The 20,512-nt window shown below is 33.1% G+C and overlaps 3 protein-coding genes and 1 pseudogene across 3 annotated transcripts in view; 1 reads left to right on the top strand and 3 right to left on the bottom strand.

Moving 5' to 3' along the window:
• Positions 1–5,656, bottom strand: part of LOC107004857 (exocyst complex component EXO70A1-like) — an 11,888-nt gene extending 6,232 nt beyond the window's left edge. The window contains exons 1-4 of the mRNA XM_015203238.2: positions 5,320–5,656; positions 4,610–4,705; positions 2,913–3,118; positions 1,885–2,139 (exon numbers count right to left, since the gene is read on the bottom strand). Of these exons, the coding sequence (XP_015058724.1) occupies positions 1,885–2,139; positions 2,913–3,118; positions 4,610–4,705; positions 5,320–5,505 (743 nt within the window). The 5' untranslated portion in view covers positions 5,506–5,656. The remainder of the gene's footprint in view (positions 1–1,884; positions 2,140–2,912; positions 3,119–4,609; positions 4,706–5,319) is intronic.
• Positions 5,657–6,778: 1,122 nt separating this feature from the next.
• On the bottom strand, positions 6,779–9,106 carry LOC107003554 (annotated as a pseudogene).
• Positions 9,107–9,671: 565 nt separating this feature from the next.
• On the bottom strand, positions 9,672–12,207 carry LOC107003183 (cytochrome P450 83B1-like). The gene is made up of 2 exons (XM_015201467.2): positions 11,301–12,207; positions 9,672–10,458 (listed from the first exon to the last, which is right to left on the bottom strand). Exons 1-2 carry the CDS (start codon positions 12,180–12,182, stop codon positions 9,850–9,852), a joined length of 1,491 nt encoding a protein of 496 aa, XP_015056953.1. The 5' UTR covers positions 12,183–12,207; the 3' UTR covers positions 9,672–9,849.
• Positions 12,208–15,319: 3,112 nt separating this feature from the next.
• On the top strand, positions 15,320–19,714 carry LOC107003212 (nudix hydrolase 26, chloroplastic-like). Its single transcript, XM_015201505.2, has 7 exons — positions 15,320–15,629; positions 15,706–15,756; positions 18,179–18,271; positions 18,543–18,637; positions 18,880–18,994; positions 19,090–19,190; positions 19,515–19,714. The coding sequence occupies exons 1-6, from the start codon at positions 15,360–15,362 to the stop codon at positions 19,153–19,155; spliced, it is 690 nt and encodes a 229-aa protein (XP_015056991.1). The 5' UTR covers positions 15,320–15,359; the 3' UTR covers positions 19,156–19,190; positions 19,515–19,714.
• The last annotated feature ends 798 nt before the right edge of the window (positions 19,715–20,512 follow it).

Genomic DNA, 20,512 nt, shown 5'->3' with positions numbered 1-20,512 from the left:
GGGGGGGGGGGGGTGTTTAGGCATCAGAAATTTGAGAAAACATAACAAAAGCTTGCTTATGAAATGGCTGTGGAGATTTCCTAAAGAAGAGCAGACATTGTGCGTGAGGGTGATCCAAGCAAATTATGAGAAGGAAGATTTCTGGAAGACTAAAGAAGTTTTCTCTGCTTATGGCATCAGTCTATGGAGGTCAATCAGAAATTTGGGCATGTTTTCTTTAAAAGAACAAGCTTCAATGTAAAGAGTGGAAGGAAGATCATGTTTTGGGATGATGATTGTTACCTTTGTCAAGAAAAAAAAAAGAGTAGAGGTGAAGGTATGAAGCTTCGATTAGGGAAAGAATATTGAAAGGGAGAAAACTTTTGTTGGATTTCTTGGTGATTTTGAGAAGAGAGTGCAAGGAAGTGTTTGAGAGTGGCAATGGAGTAAACTGGGAGTGGTGGCAGCAGTGGCACTGCTTAGGGTAGCTAAGGTTTGTTTTGGTTTAGGTTGATGAAAACAACGATGTCTCATGTCATGATTTTATCTTACATAGAATGGATTTGTTATCCATGTCCAGGCAAGAAAGGAACTCAAAAAAAAAGGTGTTTAGTTGGAAAATCGTAAAGTTAAGAGGCTGGCTAAACAAAATAGAGCAAGTAGATGTGTCAATTCGGATATTAAGCCTTCTTCTTTCTTTCTTCTCTCTTCATCCTGATCCACCAAATGCAAGCTCTCCTACACTGCCCTCAACAATAATATTCATTCTTATACCAGGACGCTTTCTTGTTCTACCGTTGGGTGCCCACTCCCTTGGGAGTGCATATCTTATCATGGAAGCTAGTGTTGCCAATGCATCCGCGATTTTAGAAGTGACCAGAATTGACCTATATATATATATGTATGCTATTTAATTGTTTCCAATGATGGAATCTCTAGAGCAGCAAGAAGTTATACTTTTTCTATTGTGCTTTTTAGTGGTTCATGAGTCATTGGATCCCTAAATGGGTAACAGTGACATCAACGATGACACGAGAGTTTGGAATATTCAGCTGAGGACTGAGAAAATTTTCATGCTCCACTGCAGCAGTTTACAGTCAGGCTGGGATAGGGTACCTTTGAAAAGCATATACAAGGCCAAAGTAGTAGATTTATTTCTTTCAGTAGATAGATTAACAGCACAGGATGATCGAACAGCATCACATATATCCAAGGACAATTAATGTTTGGAACAGCTTAAAAATCACACAGAGTTAGGAATGACAAATCATAAATGTATAGCTGAAAACACTAAGCTTTAAGTCTTTGGGATAAAAAAAAGTACTCCAGCCTGTTACATGTTCAGTTCTGAGCTCCAGATTAATTTAGTCAGATTTAACTTAAACTATAGTTTCTGATAAAAGAAGTGTTGAATTCTATTGGAACATAATTAAAAAATGTACTCCCTCTCTAACAACTTAAGCTTTTAAATGATATGGTCACATATTTCTACTTTGTATCACAGCAGGCGAAGATCCTGGATATGAGTCCCACTGCCACCAATTACAAAAAAGAATTTCTATGTACTTGGCCCATGAAAAAGTAACAGCCCAGCACATGAGGAATTATGTTGAAGACATAATTTAAGTAAAGAAAAGCATACTCTCTCTAACAATTCAACTTTAGCTTTTAAATGAGATGTGATCATCATACATTTCTACAACTACTATTTGAGAATATTGGATCCTATCAACAACAATGAGGAGTAAGACACTATCAAAGCAATCATATTTGTTCATTTACGAGTAACCTCATTTTCGGCTTAACAAAGAAAGGATTCAGCTCTTTACAGTATGGATCTAACATAGCTGATTGTTCAGGACCACATAGTTTAGTACTTGTATAGTTAAAGAACAGATATTTTACCTGTATATTTTAACCAGCTGTTGTTGATGACCAGCTTGAACCATCTGTTGGGATAGATCATGCAATAGCGGCAGGATCCTTGGAGGGATAAGAGCTGGTGGTGTATAGACGGTATCATCTGTTCCATGATTATGCTCACCATGGCTACTCGGCAAATGGTTCTTACTGCTAGAGTCCTGATCTCCTGGTGATCCAGTTGATGGTCGCATTGAAGTTGGAAGGCACTCAAAAAGACGTTCTGGTTCAACAGGTTTGCTGAAAAAGCAGTAATAGTCAGAGCTCAATTGAAATGCAAAAGAATAGCACGACATGTAAAGAATAACAGCACACACATGGACAAATATAACGCCAACCACAGTTCACTGCTGCCCAGCAAGCAGAGGAGTACAACACAAACTATTGCAAAGCAAGTGACTAATAACAGCGTGGCAAAACATATATATAGCCGCCAACACTTCTATTAGAACTTATTATAATGCACAACCCAGCTTACTAATTTAAGGGAGAATGCAACCTATGATTTTGAGGTGTTAGGGGCTTAACTTTTACCAGTAGAGCAAGGCTTCTTTGGCTAAATATATTCAGTGTATATAGGCCCCTTGACAGGTGAATATTGCGAACAGAAAGCCCAATATGGTGATGAAAGAGACAGAAATATCTTTATTAGAAGGCTATTCAAGAAATGCTTGAATCTCAAACCCAAAAATGTTATTAATCCTCAATAACAGCCTGCATAAAGGTCAACTTAAAAGAGTAAATGAATGTTTAGTTTCCATATATTGCCACAGCTATAATTTACATGAAAGATAAGAACACTACAATCAACTATAACCATTGATAGGATAAAAGGATTCAATTTTTTATGAATAAAGAGAATAATAGTAATACGTGGAAGAATACGACAAGGTATCGAGATAATATCATGAAAGGTATAATTGTTTCTGTTTTGATGAGAAAGGGTATTAATTTGCATGGTTTACTTTCTCTAAAAAATAATAATACTTTAAATGGTAAGAGTTTGAACGGACCTGTAAGATGATAAAAGCTGCTTAAACTCATCTTCAAGCTTTGAAATAGCCTTGGCAAGTAAACTGTTTGCATTGTTGAGCACTCCATCACTACTCTTGAAGCTTTTATTGTTGTTGAAGAAGCGAATATTGTTTCTCAGTTGTTCAATTGCTTCAAGGTAACTTTCTAGGTCCTCGTGAGGGCCTTTAAGTATTTTAGCCTCTGCCTACAAGTTGAAAAGAGTATTTCAAAAATTGACTCAGTTTTGCATCAGATTAGCAAAGGAGGACTACATTTTGATTGTGGATCTTCTTCCTTTTATTTCCTGTTTTCCTTTTAACCAGCAAATAAGGTTGTGTTTAACCTATACCTTCTAACACACCAGAAAAAATAACATTTGGAGCCACATTGTAACGAAACACATATGCTCTTGGAAAAGCAATATACTACTAAAAAGCATTTTTCCTTTTTCATTCTGCAGCTCTCGATTTTTATATTTTGAGTAGTTAAATATGTTTAGTATTCCAACTTCTCTCATATTTGGGCTCTCCAGTTTTCTTTTCTTTTTCTTTTCCTTCTTTCTTAATAACCGCAAAATCCTTGAGGACCGTGGCGCAACAGTTTGAAACTCGGTAGATAATGGACCTGTCCTCTAGCCTTCTCCACATAAACACCAAATTTTGTTTGCTACAATGTTTGAACTCGTGATGTGCACCTAACCCATATATCACGCATTGCACTCTTGCCACTAGACCAAAATCCCTAGGGCTTGGGCTCCTTAGTTTACTAGAAGAGCAAAAATTTTCTTTTCCGATGCCAACCCTTCAGGATTGTCAGATTGGACTCAAGTATGGAGAAAGCATTTTCACTTTTCCTTCTGTAATTATTATCTTCTTAGCACTTGTAGGGTTGGTCAAATACTAGCGAGTACCGACTATTCCAAAAAATTTAGGCAACAAGAACTAATGACTAATTCATACTGTTGTCTTTGACTACAAATCCTAATAGTTTATACACGAAAAGAAAATTGAATATAGAAACATAATGAGAAGAAACCCTCCAAGAATATTAAGTGAGGTGCACGTCAAGAAGGCAAGGGTGATGCGGTGCACCTTTTGGTTAGTAGGCAGCAGAAATGCAAAAGAGGTGATTTTAGGACATCATGAAGGAGAACAATACATTTCGATCCTTCATTTCACCATACAACTCCACTGAAACTACATTGTAATGGACTGCAACTATATATCCAGTAAAAATCATCTTGAAGGCATCTCTTCGTACATAAAAATCCTAAACTATTTATTCTATTCTATTGATAACATCTTTTACCAGTAAAATCCCAAGTCAATTGGGACACTATTGTGACATGCATTCAGCCTCAAACTACTCTTTTTTTTTTTTTCTTGGATATGTATACATAATATCCTGCTGGTGACATCTGAAATTTATTGTAAAATTAGGCACTACCCATATCATCTCCATATAAATGTCAAATAGGAATCAAACTTATGAGCATCTGATAGAATAGTTATTTTTACAAATTAATCTCCATACTGCAAGGGCACAATTCATTGGAAAATCCCAAAATACTTCAACAGATCACAAATAAAACGCCGAAACTCTGCTACTAAATGCATGGAATGTTTAGCAGAAGCCAAACAAATTTTTCCACCAGAGTTGCATAAATCAATGACACATATCAGAAGTTAAAACAAACCTGACGAGAAAGATCAAATTGGGACAGTATAACATCCGCGGCCTTCAAAGTCCTATCGATGTTCTCATGAGCCTTCCGGATAGCATGAGTCCTAATCTACAAAGAGCACATTGAGCACCAATCAATAAATGGCGAAACTGAAAAGACCAAAAATGTCTATGCAACAATCAGCAAGTCTTAACCAAAATCAGTTGTAAGAATTTCAATCAGGCCGGTTAGCTCAATATGGAAATCATGAAATGACAAACAAACCCAAAGCTCATCTCTTTCAACATTCAGATCCTATTCAAGCAAGATCACTTCAGTTCCCACCCAAATATAGAACCCCCACCTCCACCCCAAAAACAAACAAATCAACAACAACACCGAGAACTGATCTAAGAGGGCTTGAAACTGTTCACCTGAAGCCCCTCATCAAAAAATTACATTTTTATTATGTATACATAGATTTTCAATCTCCTAAACACAACACTACAGGTCACCTCAGTGATTTAAGGGTTCAGAATTCACCTTGAGGTTCCAAGTTCAAATCTTTATTTCACAAACCCCTTAGTAAAAAGCCTGGATCATACTTTATTGTCAATTATCTAAACTTTAAACTAAAAAGTTCCTTTCTTTCCATTTTTCTCCATTAGGTAGCATAAACTAGATCCAATTCAAGAACATGGGATCTTCAATCGAGACAAGCAAAATCACAAAAAGGGGTTTACCTGAGTGGGACGCATAGCAGTTTCAAGAGCAGAAAGACGATGGTCAAAAGAACCCAAAATAGAAACCATGTTATCTGTAATTGACTGACTTTTCTGTACTGATCCTCTCATCATTGTTGCTCTTTCGCTTAACATATCAACAACTATCCCTCCTTCCCCACCTCTGTTTCTTGGCAAAATACCCATCTTCTTTTTGCCCCTTTTCTATTGAAGTTTGATGAAGAAATGAGAAAAAAAGAGTTGTGCAAATGAAGGAATAAAAGAATAAACTAATTCAGTTCAACAGAGAGAACAACAACAACAAGTGGGGGTGGGGGGTGGTTGACAATGGTGGAGAGATGCATAACAGGGTGGGATATAAATTTTATATAAATAAAAATTAAAATCATAACACGAGCTCTCGGGTTCGACTATTCTTAGATATAAAATAATTTAGGTTAAAAATCATTTTATCTTTAATATGGAATTTTTTAATATAAATCTATATTTAATTGAGCTTATAACACTAGCCGAACTCTCGAGTTCGAGTACTCTTGATACAGCTTAAGTTAAGGATGGTCTTATTTTTAATATGAGATTTTTTTTTTATGTAAATTTAGATTTAATTGAGCTTAATTATAAATATCAAACTCTAAGTGAAATTTTTTTTTAAAAAAAATGGTTGGTATTGAAATTTCTATTTACTTGGATGAAAATTAATTTCTCTTGAAAAAAAACACTCTCTATTTCATTTTATTTGACATCTATACTAAAATAAAATTAGAAAATTTTAATTTTAATTTTAATTTCTTTTTCTTTTTTTTATATGCATAAATCAAGAGAGTTTAATTATTTTTTGTTCATATTTATTTAGATGATTGTTACGCATTATCCATAATATATTATATTGATAACACTTAGATAAATTGTATCATTCGTTGTCAATACATAGTATCATATATCAATAATTTGATTTAAGTCCAGACTAAATCAGTATTGTAATTCTTTCATCTTTTTCTTCGCGAAATTAATTAGAGAAATGGAGAAAGAAGAGTTGAAGGAGGTAGGAAGAAAGAAGAGAACCGAAACTAATGGGAACAAAAGACCCAAACACGATTGGCCTATCGAGTTAGGTTTTTTTAAATGGATTTCTAGATTAAGTGGGTCATATATTTTTTAAATGGGTAAAGAAAATTCATGTCACATTTGTCATGTCAATGAGTTGTTAAAAAATGATTGTTTAAAACCTTTCAAAAATATTGAGGGCATTTTTAAACTAAAAGATGGAAGGAGGACATATTTGAACTATTTAAGATATGCTAAGGGCATTTTTGACATTTTTCCCTTTGAAGAATAAACGTACAATGAACGTAAGATACATGATAAAGTTACTATAAAACGGTAGGACAAAAGATAAAATAAAATTATTAAATAATAAGTAAAGACAAAATGAAAAGAAAAAATTAGGTAAAAACGCGATTACACTAAATTGGTTGTAATTTAGAAATATTTTTTAGGGACAAGGCAAAGATCATTTTTCTTATTCACTGTAATTCCAGGTTTACCATTTATGTCAATGTCCTCTTTTTTCAATCCATAAGGTAACTCCCAATCAAATGCATAAAGAAGATTTTATAATGCAAGTTCCACAGATGCAACTTCAAGTGCCATTGCCGGACACCCTCTTCTTCCTGCTCCAAACGGAATTAACTCATAGTCTTATCCTTTGAAATCGATATCGCTATTCAAGAATCTTTTTGGCACAAATTCTTCTGAATTCTCCCCTATTTCAGGATCTCTTGCAATTGCCCATGCGTTAACATAAACTATAGTTCTTGGTTGAAGTTCATACCCTTCTAGTGTGGATTTTTTCATTGATTCTCTTGCTATTAGTGGAATTGGTGGAAATAATCTTAATGTCTCTTTTATCACTACTTTGAGATAAGACATATATTGAATATCATCTTCATTTACAATGCCTTTGTTACCAATTAAATTTCTGATTTCTTCTTGGACTTTCTTCATGGCTTTTGGATTCTTGATCAAGATTGTCATTGTCCATAATACCATAGCTACACTAGTATCTGATCCACCAAGTAACACATTCTACATAAAATTGTCAAGAAAGAAGATAAAAATAAAGGCAAAGGATAAAAATCACATATTTTAAAAGTAAAATTATTATTGTTTCCTTATAAGTTTATAATTACAGAAATCTCTCAAATTGATACAACAATATAAGCGATGATACATTAATCCGATGCGCGAGATACATTAATCGTTAAGTAAGATACATTACATTTTATACATGATAGGGATAATGCACAAGTACCCCTCAACCTATGCCCGAAATCTCATAGACACACTTATACTATACTAAGGTCCTATTACCCCCTGAACTTATTTTATAAGTAATTTTATACCCCTTTTCTTCCTACGTGGCACTAGCTTGAAGAAAAAAGTCAACCATCGTTGGACCCACAAGATAGTGCCACGTAGGCCGAAAAGGGGTAGAAAATTATTACTAAAATAAGTTCAGGGAGGTAATAGAACCTTAGTATAGTATAAGTGTGTCTCTGAGATTTCGGGCATAGGTTGAGGGGATACTTGTGCATTATCCCTACATGATACACTAATCTTATCTACATTTTACACATGATACACTAATCTGATGCGCGAGATACATTTTCTGATTTGTGAAAATGAGGGATTTTGGATATTTGTAAAACTAAATGGAGATAATGATAATAAGAGAACTTAAATGTGAGATTTTTGTCATTTTCCCTAGAAATAATTGTCAATTCATGAGAAATTCTTAACGTAATAATGGACACGCAACAAATAAAGTATATAATTATCGTGATATTATATTTAGTGGCAATAACCTTTTCGAAAGATCATGTCTTTTCTAAAGGGTTGTGTCTGTATGTGTATATATATATATATATATATATATATATATATATATATATATATATATATATATATATATATATGTATATATATATATATATTTATATGTATATATATATATATATATGTATATGTATATATATATGTATATGTATATATGTATATGTATATGTGTGTGTGAGCGTGTGTAGAAGTAGATAGATTAAAGAAATGGAAAATTACCATGAGAACTCCTTTTATATCCTCCAAACACAGATCAGTTGGTGTTAATTGCTTTTTCTTCAATTGAAGCAAAAGATTTATAATATCTCCTTCCATGGATTTTGGCCTATTGGGATTGTGATGTTGTTTTATTAATTCTTCATAAAACTCATCCAAATCTTTAAAACTTTTCTCAAGTCTGTTTGTCAGTCCGGTGAGTTTATCTATCCAACCTAAAGATGGAAAAAAATCAGACACAAAAAATCTTCCCAACATATCTTCAGCTTTATCCACAACATGATTAAATCTCTTTTATTCATATGCTTCTTCATCAAATCTAACACCAAAAGCAACTCTACAAATGATCGTACTATTAAGTGAAATCAACAAATTACTCAAATTAGTGACTTAAGAATTAATAGCTTGTTGATATATTTTCTTAATCATTCTTGAGACTTCGTCTTTACGAATCGGACCAAATAATTACACTTTCTTGAGACTAAATAGATGAAGAACACATATTTTCTCATTTCTCTCCAATAATCATTGTAAGGTGCAAAAGCAATATCATGACCATTGTAAGACAATTTTTGTTGGCCAACAAGAGAAGGTCTACTACAAAACACTAAATTTTGTGTCTTGAGTACTTCTTTTGCTAATTTTGCTGAAGAAACTACACCAATTGGAACAGAAGCAAGTTTCAATGAGAATATTTTTCCATATTCCTTAAAAAAATTCCAAAAATAAGTGAAATTAGTATATTAATTTTTAAATGACTGAAATTGTTTTTTTTTTTGCGAGTTTGAACCGTTGAAATAGTCACTAATACTTGTGTTAGAATAGACTATTACCTATAAAGTGACAACACAAAAATTATAGAACCAATGAAACTTGAAAAAGACATTTGTCCTCTAGCAATCAAAATATTATTGTACCATATAAATAGTAAAAGAATTATGTGACGCACAAAATTCTAAATGTGCCTTTAATTTTCAATATATTTGTCTACATAACTTAGTTATCAAAGGTGAATGAATAGATATCTAATAGGGATAATAGAACATGTGGTTCTCAACTATTTATAAATTCTAGCCGTATATCAAAAGAGATTTTTATCGAAATGTAATAAAGTATACGAATACAACTAACATATTGAATTCTAGTAATAATTGGTCATATGTTGAAGGAACATAACATTATTATGAAGCAATTAGTATTTTATTATGTTTATAAGTACAAAATATGTTTAGATATCATTGTAAAGGATGACAACTTAACAACTATATACATATGTATTTATGGCGATTTTTAATAACTATGTATAAATCCCACCATAATACTATCACTATTAATTGACTAGTACATAATTCGAGTCGAAAGCAATTGATGAATTTAGCTTACCTCAAAAACTACCCTAAATTCATTATTGGATTTAATTTAGAAATATTTTTTTGGGATAAGGCAAAGGTCATTTTTCTTATTCACAGTAATTCCAGGTTTACCATTAATGTCAATGTCCTCTTTTTTCAATCCATAAGGTAACTCCCAATCAAATGCATAAAGAAGATTTGATAATGCAAGTTCCACAGATGCAACTCCAAGTGCCAAGCCCGGACAACCTCTTCTTCCTGCTCCAAACGGAATAAACTCATAATCTTGTCCTTTGAAGTCGATATCGCTATTCAAGAATCTTTCCGGCATAAATTCTTCTGGATTTTCCCATATTTCAGGATCTCTTGCAATTGCCCATGCGTTAACATAAACTATAGTTCTTGGTTGAAATTCATATCCTTCTAGTGTAGATATTTTCATTGATTCTCTTGGTATTAAAAGTGGAGCTGGTGGAAATAATCTTAATGTCTCTTTTATTACTGCTTTGAGATAAGACATATTTTGAATATCATCTTCATTTACTATGCCTTTGTTCCCAATTAAATTTCTAATCTCTTCTTGAACTTTCTTCATGGCTTTTGGATTCTTGATCAAGATTGTCATTGCCCATATAATCACAGATGAACTAGTGTCTGATCCAGCAAGTAACACATTCTACATAAAAATTGACAATTCATGAGAAATTTTCAAGGCAATATTAGGCGCTATAATATATATACTTGTCGTTATATTATATTTTTTGGATAAGGTATAAGTATACTTAGACTATGACCGACATCTCATAGACACACCTTAACTAATCTAACGTCCTATTACCCTCTGAATTCACTTTTTGTGTAGTTTTGTACACCTTTTGGCTTACGCGGCTCAACTGTGTGAAGTCACAGGGTGTGTCACATAAGTCAAAAAGGTGTACAAAATTACAAAAAAAAAAAATGAGTTCAGGATGGTAATAAGATTTTGGTTTAGTTAAGATATCTTTCTGTGATTTAATTCATAGTCTAAGGAGGTACTTCTACGTTTTTCCCTATATTTTTAGTGACAATAACAAATACAGATATTTGTAATTAACACTCTATTAACATTTGTTAAATTTTGGGTTAAAACAGACAAAAGTATAACTAGATGGGTTATATTACCATCCAAGCTCAAATATACATGCAGAATCAAATTTAGACTAGCTAGCAATTTAAGAAAAATAAATAAGCTTTCACATTTTTTTTCAAAAAACAAAAAGATAAGAGGTTGTGTTATGTTGAGCGAATTGAATTATGACCCGTCGTTTTTCTATCTTAATTCTAACATATTTTGCCTTGAGAAAATTTTGAGTGAATTAGATTATAATCTATATTGTTAACTCATTCGTATTTAATCCAAGCCACTCATTTGTCATCTTTTTCTATATATGTTTAAACGTACATATAAATGTATATATGCATATATGTCTGCGTGCTCGCGTGTGTAGAAGTAAATAGGTTAAAGAAATGGAAAATTACCATGAGTATGCCTTTTATATCCTCCAAAGATAGATCAATTGGTGTTAATTGATCTTTCTTCAATTGAAGCAAAAGATCTATAAAATCTCCTTCCATGGATTTTGGCCTATTGGGATTGTAATGTTGTTCAATTAGTTCTTCATAAAACTCATCCAAATCTTTGAAATTCTTCTCAAGCCTATCTGTCATTCCCGTGAGTTTATCGATCCAACTTAAAGACGGGAAAAAATCAGACATAAAAAAGCCTGCCAACATAGCTTGAGCTTCAGCCAAAATATAATTAAATCTCTTCCTTTCATGTGCTTCTTCGTCGAATCTAACACCAAAAGCAACTCTACAAATAATTGTACTATTAAGTGAAATCATCAAATTGCTCAAATTAGTTACTTGAGAATTAACAGCTTGTTGATATATTTTCTTGATCATTCTTGAGACTTCATCTTCACGAATCGGACTAAATAATTGCACTTTTTTGAGACTAAATAAATGAAGAACACATATTTTTCTCATTTCTCTCCAATAATCATTGTAAGGTGCAAAAGCAATATCATGACCATTATAAGACAATTTTTGTTGGCCAACAAGAGAAGGTCTACTACAAAACACTAAATCTTGTGTCTTGAGTACTTCTTTTGCTAATTTTGCTGAAGAAACTACAACAATTGGAACAGAAGCAAGTTTGAATGAGAATATTTTTCCATATTTCTTGGAAAGTTTCCAAAAATAAATATGAGGAGCCAAAGTATCAAATTGATGCAAATTTCCAATGAATGGAAGCCCTATAGGACCTGGTGGAACCTTATTTTTACCACTCCTTTTGGCTTTAACAAGAAGAAAAATGAGGCAAATAGGAATGGCCACAAAGAGTAGAAAGAATATCATTTTATTGTCTAATTGCCTAGTGACTTGATATGCCTTATATATATATATATATATATATAAAAGGATCTTGGGTTTATCTGTTTTATTTTTTATTTTTTATTTTGAAAGTTTTTGTAATGTTTATACACTAACAGTATAACTTTTATTGTGTGACCTAGCTAGTAACAAATTTGAGTCGTGAAGTAATCATTATTATTTTTATTTATTAGGATAAACGGTCTACAACACACTCTTGGAATGTGTCCCTTTCACTATCATAAACGAGAGAAGCTTTACGTATATTTAGGGTCAGCGACGGAACTAGAATTTTTAATAAGGAGATTTAAAATCTGAAAAAGTAAATATATATACGAACTAATAAAAAATAATTTAGATATTTAAGTTAGAGGCACATTGAAGAACTAATAGCGCATGTGATTCGATAAAAAATAACTTACATATTTAAGTTAGAGGCATATATACAAAAAATCTTGAATGTGCCTCTAATTTTCAAGATATTTGACAACATAACTTAGATAACATCAGCCAATGGTTAATGAATAAATATTTGTTAGGGTAATAGCGCATGTGATTCTAAATTATTTATGAATTCGAGTAGTATATTGAATATATAGGGCTAAAATTAGGTCTAAAATATTTTAGATATATTATATCTAAGTAGATTCGCATTTATCTTGGTACATAACAAATCTCGCTCTTGATTAGTTTCTCATGTATCTGATATCGCTGATATATGTGAATCACATCAGGTACATACAAATAAATGTATCTAATGTATATGATATATTTTGCATGTATCTGAAATACATATGAATCTCGTTCGCCTCCCTCTCGAATCTCACATGTCTCTCTCTATTTTTGTGTATCTTATAGTAATAATACGTGTATCCAAGTGTATTTTCTTCAATTAATAATTGAAATTTTTTTATTAATGATAATATACGTAATATTTTCAAAATACATAATAATAATAATAATAATAATAATAATAATAATAATAATAATAAATGGTAGTGAAATGTATTTAATGACGTAGTTTTTCCTATTCATTTATATTATAGTAAAATATATGTCGACAATTTAAATTTCATTATATTCGGGATATAGTAAAATCTTTAGCGATATTTTTATATAGACTACTGGAAAAAAAACATATTGTAATTATTATTGTAATTACTTTAGCATCATCACTTTACTATTGTCATTAAAGCTGCATTGAAAATAAGTAAACTTTCATATGGAGTCACTTAAAAATAATTAATTACTCTCCATAGTTATAGTTTGATAATTATAATTTGTAGCTACATGTTATATGGAAGAGAGAGGTGAGCGATACTGGGAGAGAGAGGGGAGAGGCAAGAGGCGAGAGAGAGGGGGAAAAGAATGGAAGAAAAAGGTGAATTGTATATATATATTGGTTAGATAATTATATATTATACATATGTATTTGTTTATATGGCAAGAGAGATTGAGAGAGGGCGGAGAGAGGCTAGCGAGACTGGTAGAGGGAGGAGAGAGGCGAGCGAGATCGAGAGAGGGAAGAGAGTGGGAGAAAGGTAAATTGTATATGTATATAATTATATATTATACATATACATTTGTATATAAGGCAAACGAGATTAGGAGAGGGAGGAGAGAGGCGAGCGAGAGAGGACAGAAAGTGTGAGGGAGGTGAATTGTATATGTATATAGGTTAAATAAGTTTATATTATGCATATGTATTTGTATATTCTGCGGAATTATACATATACAAGCATGACTAATTATATAAATTCAAAATCAGCCCACATAATTAATGTATAATATTAATCACGAATAATAATTATAGCAAAATATAACTATTATGAGAAATTAACAATATAAAATTGCTTTGTTACGTAATTTTCCCTTAAAAATATCATACCCAACGAATTTTGTCACGTTTGTTATTGCTGGCAACTATGCCATAAATATAATTAATAACCTATAAATGATCATACCATAGTCCAATATTTAATCACATCATTTTTTTATACACGTGCGTGATATTTTAGTTGGCCAGTATATTTTTGAAAATTTTCCTAAGTTTAAACTTTTTATTTATCTACATTAGTTTTATTGTGGCAAACGTCAAATTCAAAATAAACAACCCTTTAGAGATAAATATGATGACGAAATCAACAAAAAAGTTATCTAAAAGGAAAAATCAACAAAAAATCTAATGTAATTCCCATATATTATTTTTGATAGACTTTCAATTTAAAAAAAATACTAAAATTAGTTCAAAGCAATATTGCTAAGAGAAATAATATAAATGAAGAAGTTATGACAAAATGCCATGAATAATATGACAAATTAAACTAAAAATAATTGTAACAAGATAAAATGATAATCAAACTGCAAAAATAACATATAATAACTAAACTCAAAGGACAAGAGTAATACTACAATTAATAGTATTGCTAATAGTACACGCGAGTTAGCGGGACAACGGTTAACTATCTAACTAACATTCTATCCAAATTTGTATCCTTCGTAACCTTCTATCTAAGGTCATATGTTTGATAAGTTAGAAGCTGCAATTTTGGGACGATATAAATAAATAAATAAATAAATACTCTCAACAGTCCAAAATAATATGACTTTTAGTGTGTGTTTGATATGAAAGAAAATATTTTCTAAAAAAAATATCCAATTTTACTCACCCCACCTAATCCACCTAAACGCCCCAACTGTAGTCCCTCATAACGTGAACCACCCTACACCCAACTAACTCGGGACTCATCCCGGATCACCCTATTTGAAACCCCCTACCCCTCGAGACTCAACCCTAACCCAAATTGAAACCTTACTCTAACTCGTGTCCTAACTCAATCCTCTCCGACATGGAACTTGCCCTTAAATCGACACAAGACCAAATCTCGACCCTAACTCGGGGTTAGGATCTTAAGCTAGATCTCAGGGTCGGAGTCGGTCTCGATTCAAGTCTCATGTCAAGGTCGGGGTTGGGTTCATGTTAGATGTCAGATCAAAGGTCGAATCATGCATTGAATTAGAACACGAGTTTAGATTCAAATTCATGATATTTATTAAGATTATACTTCAATATTTTTGGGACAATTATTTTCTAAAAGAATATTTTCCGTCAAATCGAACACACCCTTAAATCTTTAAAAGTTGGTAAAAAAACTTTGGCTTATGTTAATGGCTTTATTTTGTCGATCCATCGTCTCTAACTTTACACTTCCTCGTCTTCCATTGCAGCTCGTCCCTCTCAACACAACAATTCCTTTCCCACACTGCCCTTCCAAATCCCACCAAATTACCGCTTTGCCACTCGTTCTTCGCCGCAAAACAGCTTCCTTTGCCTCACTGCCGCCGCCGCCGCCGTCATCAACCATGGAGAACCCACCTGAAGGTTATCGGAGAAACGTCGGCATTTGTCTAATGAATCCTTCTAATAAAAAGGTCTTTTTTTTCTTCCTGTAGAGTAATTTGTGTATGTTCTTCATTTAATTTCACTTTAAAAATCTGAACTTTGCAGATTTTTGCTGCTTCAAGGCTTGATATACCTAGTGCTTGGCAAATGCCGCAGGTAAATAATGTAAATTTCAATTGGATTCCCGTTCATTCTTTTCGTTTTCAATTGTTGAATGCGTTCCAGAATTTTCATTTAGGGGGTTCGGAAAATAAAAATGTAGTGTCTAGATTTGAACTTGGAACCTCAAAGTGAATTTTGAATTCCTGGAACAACTATGTCAACCTCCTATTCCTGTGTTTTTGTGTTTAGGGGGATTAAAAATGATCCTATGTATAGTGTAATGTTTTGCTTAGGGGTTCGGATGAACACGATTTAGTCTCGCTAGCTCTGTAGTTGCCTCCCCTTACTTGCTCATTTACAATTGTTACCACAAGAAAGTCATTCCTATCTCTGAAGGGGCTTATTCACTCCACGAACCCCCTAGATTCGCTCCTGGTTAGGGGTGGGTGGGTGGAGCAAGGTAACCGTCTAACCGGAAATTCATCTTTAGAGCTAAGTCCTAAGGAGGTTGGTTGGAATGTATGGGTGTAGGTTAGTGTCTTGGACCTGGAACACTGTACTCAGGGTTCCAAATCTCCAATGAGTGCCTATAAAGGATTAATTATGTCATTGATGTTTTCCACTACAAATTAGTCAAGGTAGTAAAATTATTTCTCATCTAATAATACTCCAAAGATGGTTTGACCTGGCAAACCCCTGATACATTTTACATTTTGGGTCAATCTAAATATTTGACAGTCCGTTCATATTCATCAAGCTAACTATTTAACCATCACTTTAATATTGTTTTCTACTTTGGTTATAATTTGAACCAACATATTGAACAACTTGTCTAGTTAAATACCTTTTATAAAATTAAATTTTGGCCTAATGCATCAATTGATTTTTGGTCACAGAGGTAAAATAGTATTCGCTCTAACTTGCTGAGAACATGTCTGGATGAGGTAACCATAGGCTAAAATATGGATGATTGTGTGGTGAGAGAATGAACTTAAAATCCTCACTAAAACTTAGCAGCAGTTTAAAGTTAACTATCATCTCCCACTAGTTATATCTGACTTCCTACCACAATCTACTACTGTAATCTACTATCTGACATGCGGATAAACATATAATCCATGAGTTTCTCATGGAAGCTGGAAGTATTAATAGGCCTCTAAGTCCAAGAAGAGTCAAGAATCGTAATTACTTGTGGATTAAATTATAGTGATCAACAAGCCAACGGGGAAAAGAAGTTTTGCTTAAACACAATGTACTGATCTCTTCTAGTCCAGTAATTCTTTCCCCTGAAGTTTGGATTATCAATTATTTGTTGGGATAATGAAACAAATAAGACCTGTTTCGAGTTGAAAGCTGTTAAGGAATGGACCTTGGTTCTACTCAGTCTCAAAATTTAGCTCATTACGTGAGGATTGCAAGACCATTAAAAAGGGCAGCCCAGTGCACTAAAGGCCCCCCTATGTAGGGGTTCGAGGAAGCCTGGACCACAAACATTTCCTATGCCTGAACTTGCTTTTTTGCAAGAGCATATCCTATTTAAGGAGGTAATAACTTATTTTGACAACCGATGTGTGATATTTAACATCCCTTGCATGTCTATTGGACATTGGATGGGTGGATAGTATAACATAGGAGTTCAATAGAGGTTACCGAGAATTGAGATGAGTCTAGTTTGATATCATGCTAGTGAGGAGGTGTGAGAGGTTGGCATTTGGCAATGACAGGCATTAAGAGCGGTAAAGGCAAATCGAAAGAAGTATTAGAGAAGGTGATTAGACAGGACATGACGCATATTGAGCTTACCAAGAACATGACCTTAGATATGTTGTTTTGGAGGTTGCGGAATAGGCTAGAAGACTAGTTAGTAGTTGAGCATTCTTTTGCTTTCCTGCAAGATAGGATTGGTGGCAGCACTTGGGCCTTCTTTCTTAGTACTATGTTCATAGTTTCTGCTTCTTTGGTTTCGAGTATCATCTGTGTTTTTTGTGCTGTCGTTATCGGATCATTTTTTTTTTTTTTGCATTTATGTTCTTTCTGATGTATGTTGTGGACCTGCTCCCATTTCACATTATGTCGTTGTTGTTACTGCTCTCATTTCTATTTTCAAATTGCCTGGAAATGCTTTATTAAGCCGGGGGTCCATCAGAAATAGCCCCTCTATCTCTATGAGGTAGGGGTAAGGTCTGCATACACTCTACCCTCCCGAAGCCCTACTTGTGGGATTACTTTGGATATGTTGTTGTTGTTGTTAAGATCTCAAGGTTCAGTTCAGGTTTGACATTCCTAGAAACCTTCATTTGACAATACCTGCATATTCTCTAAAGATGTTAGTTTTCTCTCAGATTCAAAGTTAGATGTTTCTTTTTCTGTAAAATTTAAACTAAAAGAAAAAGTTAGAAGAACTGTGTAACTTTTTCAAAATCTTGGTTTCTGCAATAAGATAAAAAGAAAAACATAACTGGGTTTTTTGAATCAGGGTGGAGTTGATGACAATGAAGATCCAACAAATGCTGCCATCAGGGAACTAAGAGAGGAAACTGGAGTTACTTCAGCAGAAATTGTTGCTGAGGTATGAAAAGTAGATCTTGCTATAATCTTGTGTTTGTCGAGTTTTATTTCTTTGGTCCTCTCATTCAAGGCAGGCCAAAGAGCTTTAATCAGCTCACGAAATGGCTGTTGTTATTTAATACTTGGTTTGTTGGGTTGTGATGACCCACAGTTTAAAGTTGGTTTCCAAAGTTAAAGAAACCCGAGTCTACAAGATCCTCTTTCTTAATTAGATGCGATCTCCTGTTTTGAATAGCGATAGGCTGGTTAGTGATGTTCTGAATCTGTTGTAGGTTCCTCATTGGGTAACGTATGATTTCCCCCCAGAAGTTAGAGAAAAGCTAAGGCATCAATGGGGATCTGACTGGAAAGGCCAAGCACAAAAGTGGTAGGTGCTTCTAAATCAGCAAAATGTACTTGAAACTCTATATTGTGCATTCCTCGATAAACAATAAGTGGGAGAGTGATTGCTATACAACTTGGTTTTGGCCCATAGGGGGATTGTTCGACATCATGCTATAAAGTTCAACTCCTTATTTACTGCTCATTTGAACATCTGATTGTTTTTTCTTTTACGTCTCCACTGTTTCCTAATTCTGAATGGTACTGAAATATGTGGAAAAATTCTAGGTTCTTATTTAAGTTCACTGGAAAGGATGAAGAGATCAACCTTCTTGGGGATGGAACAGAGAAGGCCGAGTTTGGAGAATGGTCGTGGATATCACCTGAGCAAGTTATTGAACTTGTGAGTGATCCACTTAGACCTTTGAAGTTTGACCTAAAACGACTTACGGCTTTAACTCCTATTATTTTGACTTTTACCCAAAATCTTGTCTACAGGCAGTGGATTTCAAGAAGCCCGTTTACAGGGAAGTTCTATCTGTTTTCTCGCAACATTTTCAGTAGTGAAACTAGTCATTTCTGTATACGAAGTTCAAGAGGTTCGTTTATGTTAAACCCTTTCTATAAGATATTCACGGTTCCACTGCCCATTCTGTTAGTAAATTCGTATTTAAGTCATCATTCTGTCTTCGTCATCAAAGCTTGAACCACTCAGTCTGTCAGGCAGGACCTATGCATACTTCTATCCCTTTACTAAAAGCACAAAAACATTCATATGTGGGCAGTAATGTGCTGTTGCACGACTACTAGAGGATTCATATAGCAGACCTGAACTTGTTTGGAACTGAGTGAGACATAGTAGTTGTTTTGTACACTTCTCGTCGTATATTTTCATGTTTCTAAATTTTCTTGATGCTTAACAGGTTTTATTTGCCAAAATAATGGCTGGAGGTTCAATATGTTTTTGCAAGGGGCTAACAGCATAGCTGGTTTTGGTGAAATAAATATGTAAACCTTGTAACACTATATACAATTATTGGTTATGCTGTAACCTAAATTTCCCTTTTCATCTTTTATGAAATTTTATTACACAGAAAAAAGGGTATAATGGGTATTAAACTTACACTTATTTGCTAATAAAATATAGACGTGATGTGTGATTTGTGTCTAACTAATCATTTATCATATACTCCCCTCCGTTTACTTTTAATTGTGTACTGTATCGAAATTAGATATCCATTTTTACGAGATGAAAATCATATGAACAATAAGGTTTAAATATCCATTTTTACGAGATGAAAATCATACGAACAATAAGGTTCAAATCTAACATAGTTTTATTGTTAGATACCTCGATTTTTGGTACGCAAAACAATTCAGTATATTGATAGGTATAAAAAAAAATATCCTGTGAAATACATCTAGAATAATCTGTATCTACAAAGAAGTTGAATGTGATATAAAAGGTAAAATGTAAATGTATTGACATTGCATAAACAATTAGGATAGACATGAAGATTATAATTAGGAATAGTTATTCTAAATTGATTTTGTTATGAAAAATATATTTACAGTAATCCAATAAATGCACACATATCTTCACATATACTGTCATAATTAACATGCATGCATTATTATCTCAAATTATCTTTTTACAGTTAAAAAAAAAGTTAGTCAAAGATAAATATAATACAATAAAATCTTAGCCAAATTTTTGGGAGGCAACATAAGGGTGAATCACCAAATTAAATACACAACCTTCCACATTTATTTCATTTCTATTAATATATATTATTTATAAGGATTTAAAGATTTACTTCCAACAGTTAAAAAAAGAAAATTACATTGGCATGACTCATTATGTATTATCCTTTATTTTAAAAAAATTATCCACACAGATGAGTCAACTTTATTTTTACTA

This window comes from Solanum pennellii, chromosome 11, assembly GCF_001406875.1.
Source record: "Solanum pennellii chromosome 11, SPENNV200".
In the NCBI taxonomy this organism is placed as follows: domain Eukaryota; kingdom Viridiplantae; phylum Streptophyta; class Magnoliopsida; order Solanales; family Solanaceae; genus Solanum; species Solanum pennellii.
This window is presented reverse-complemented; position numbering and strand designations above follow the sequence as displayed.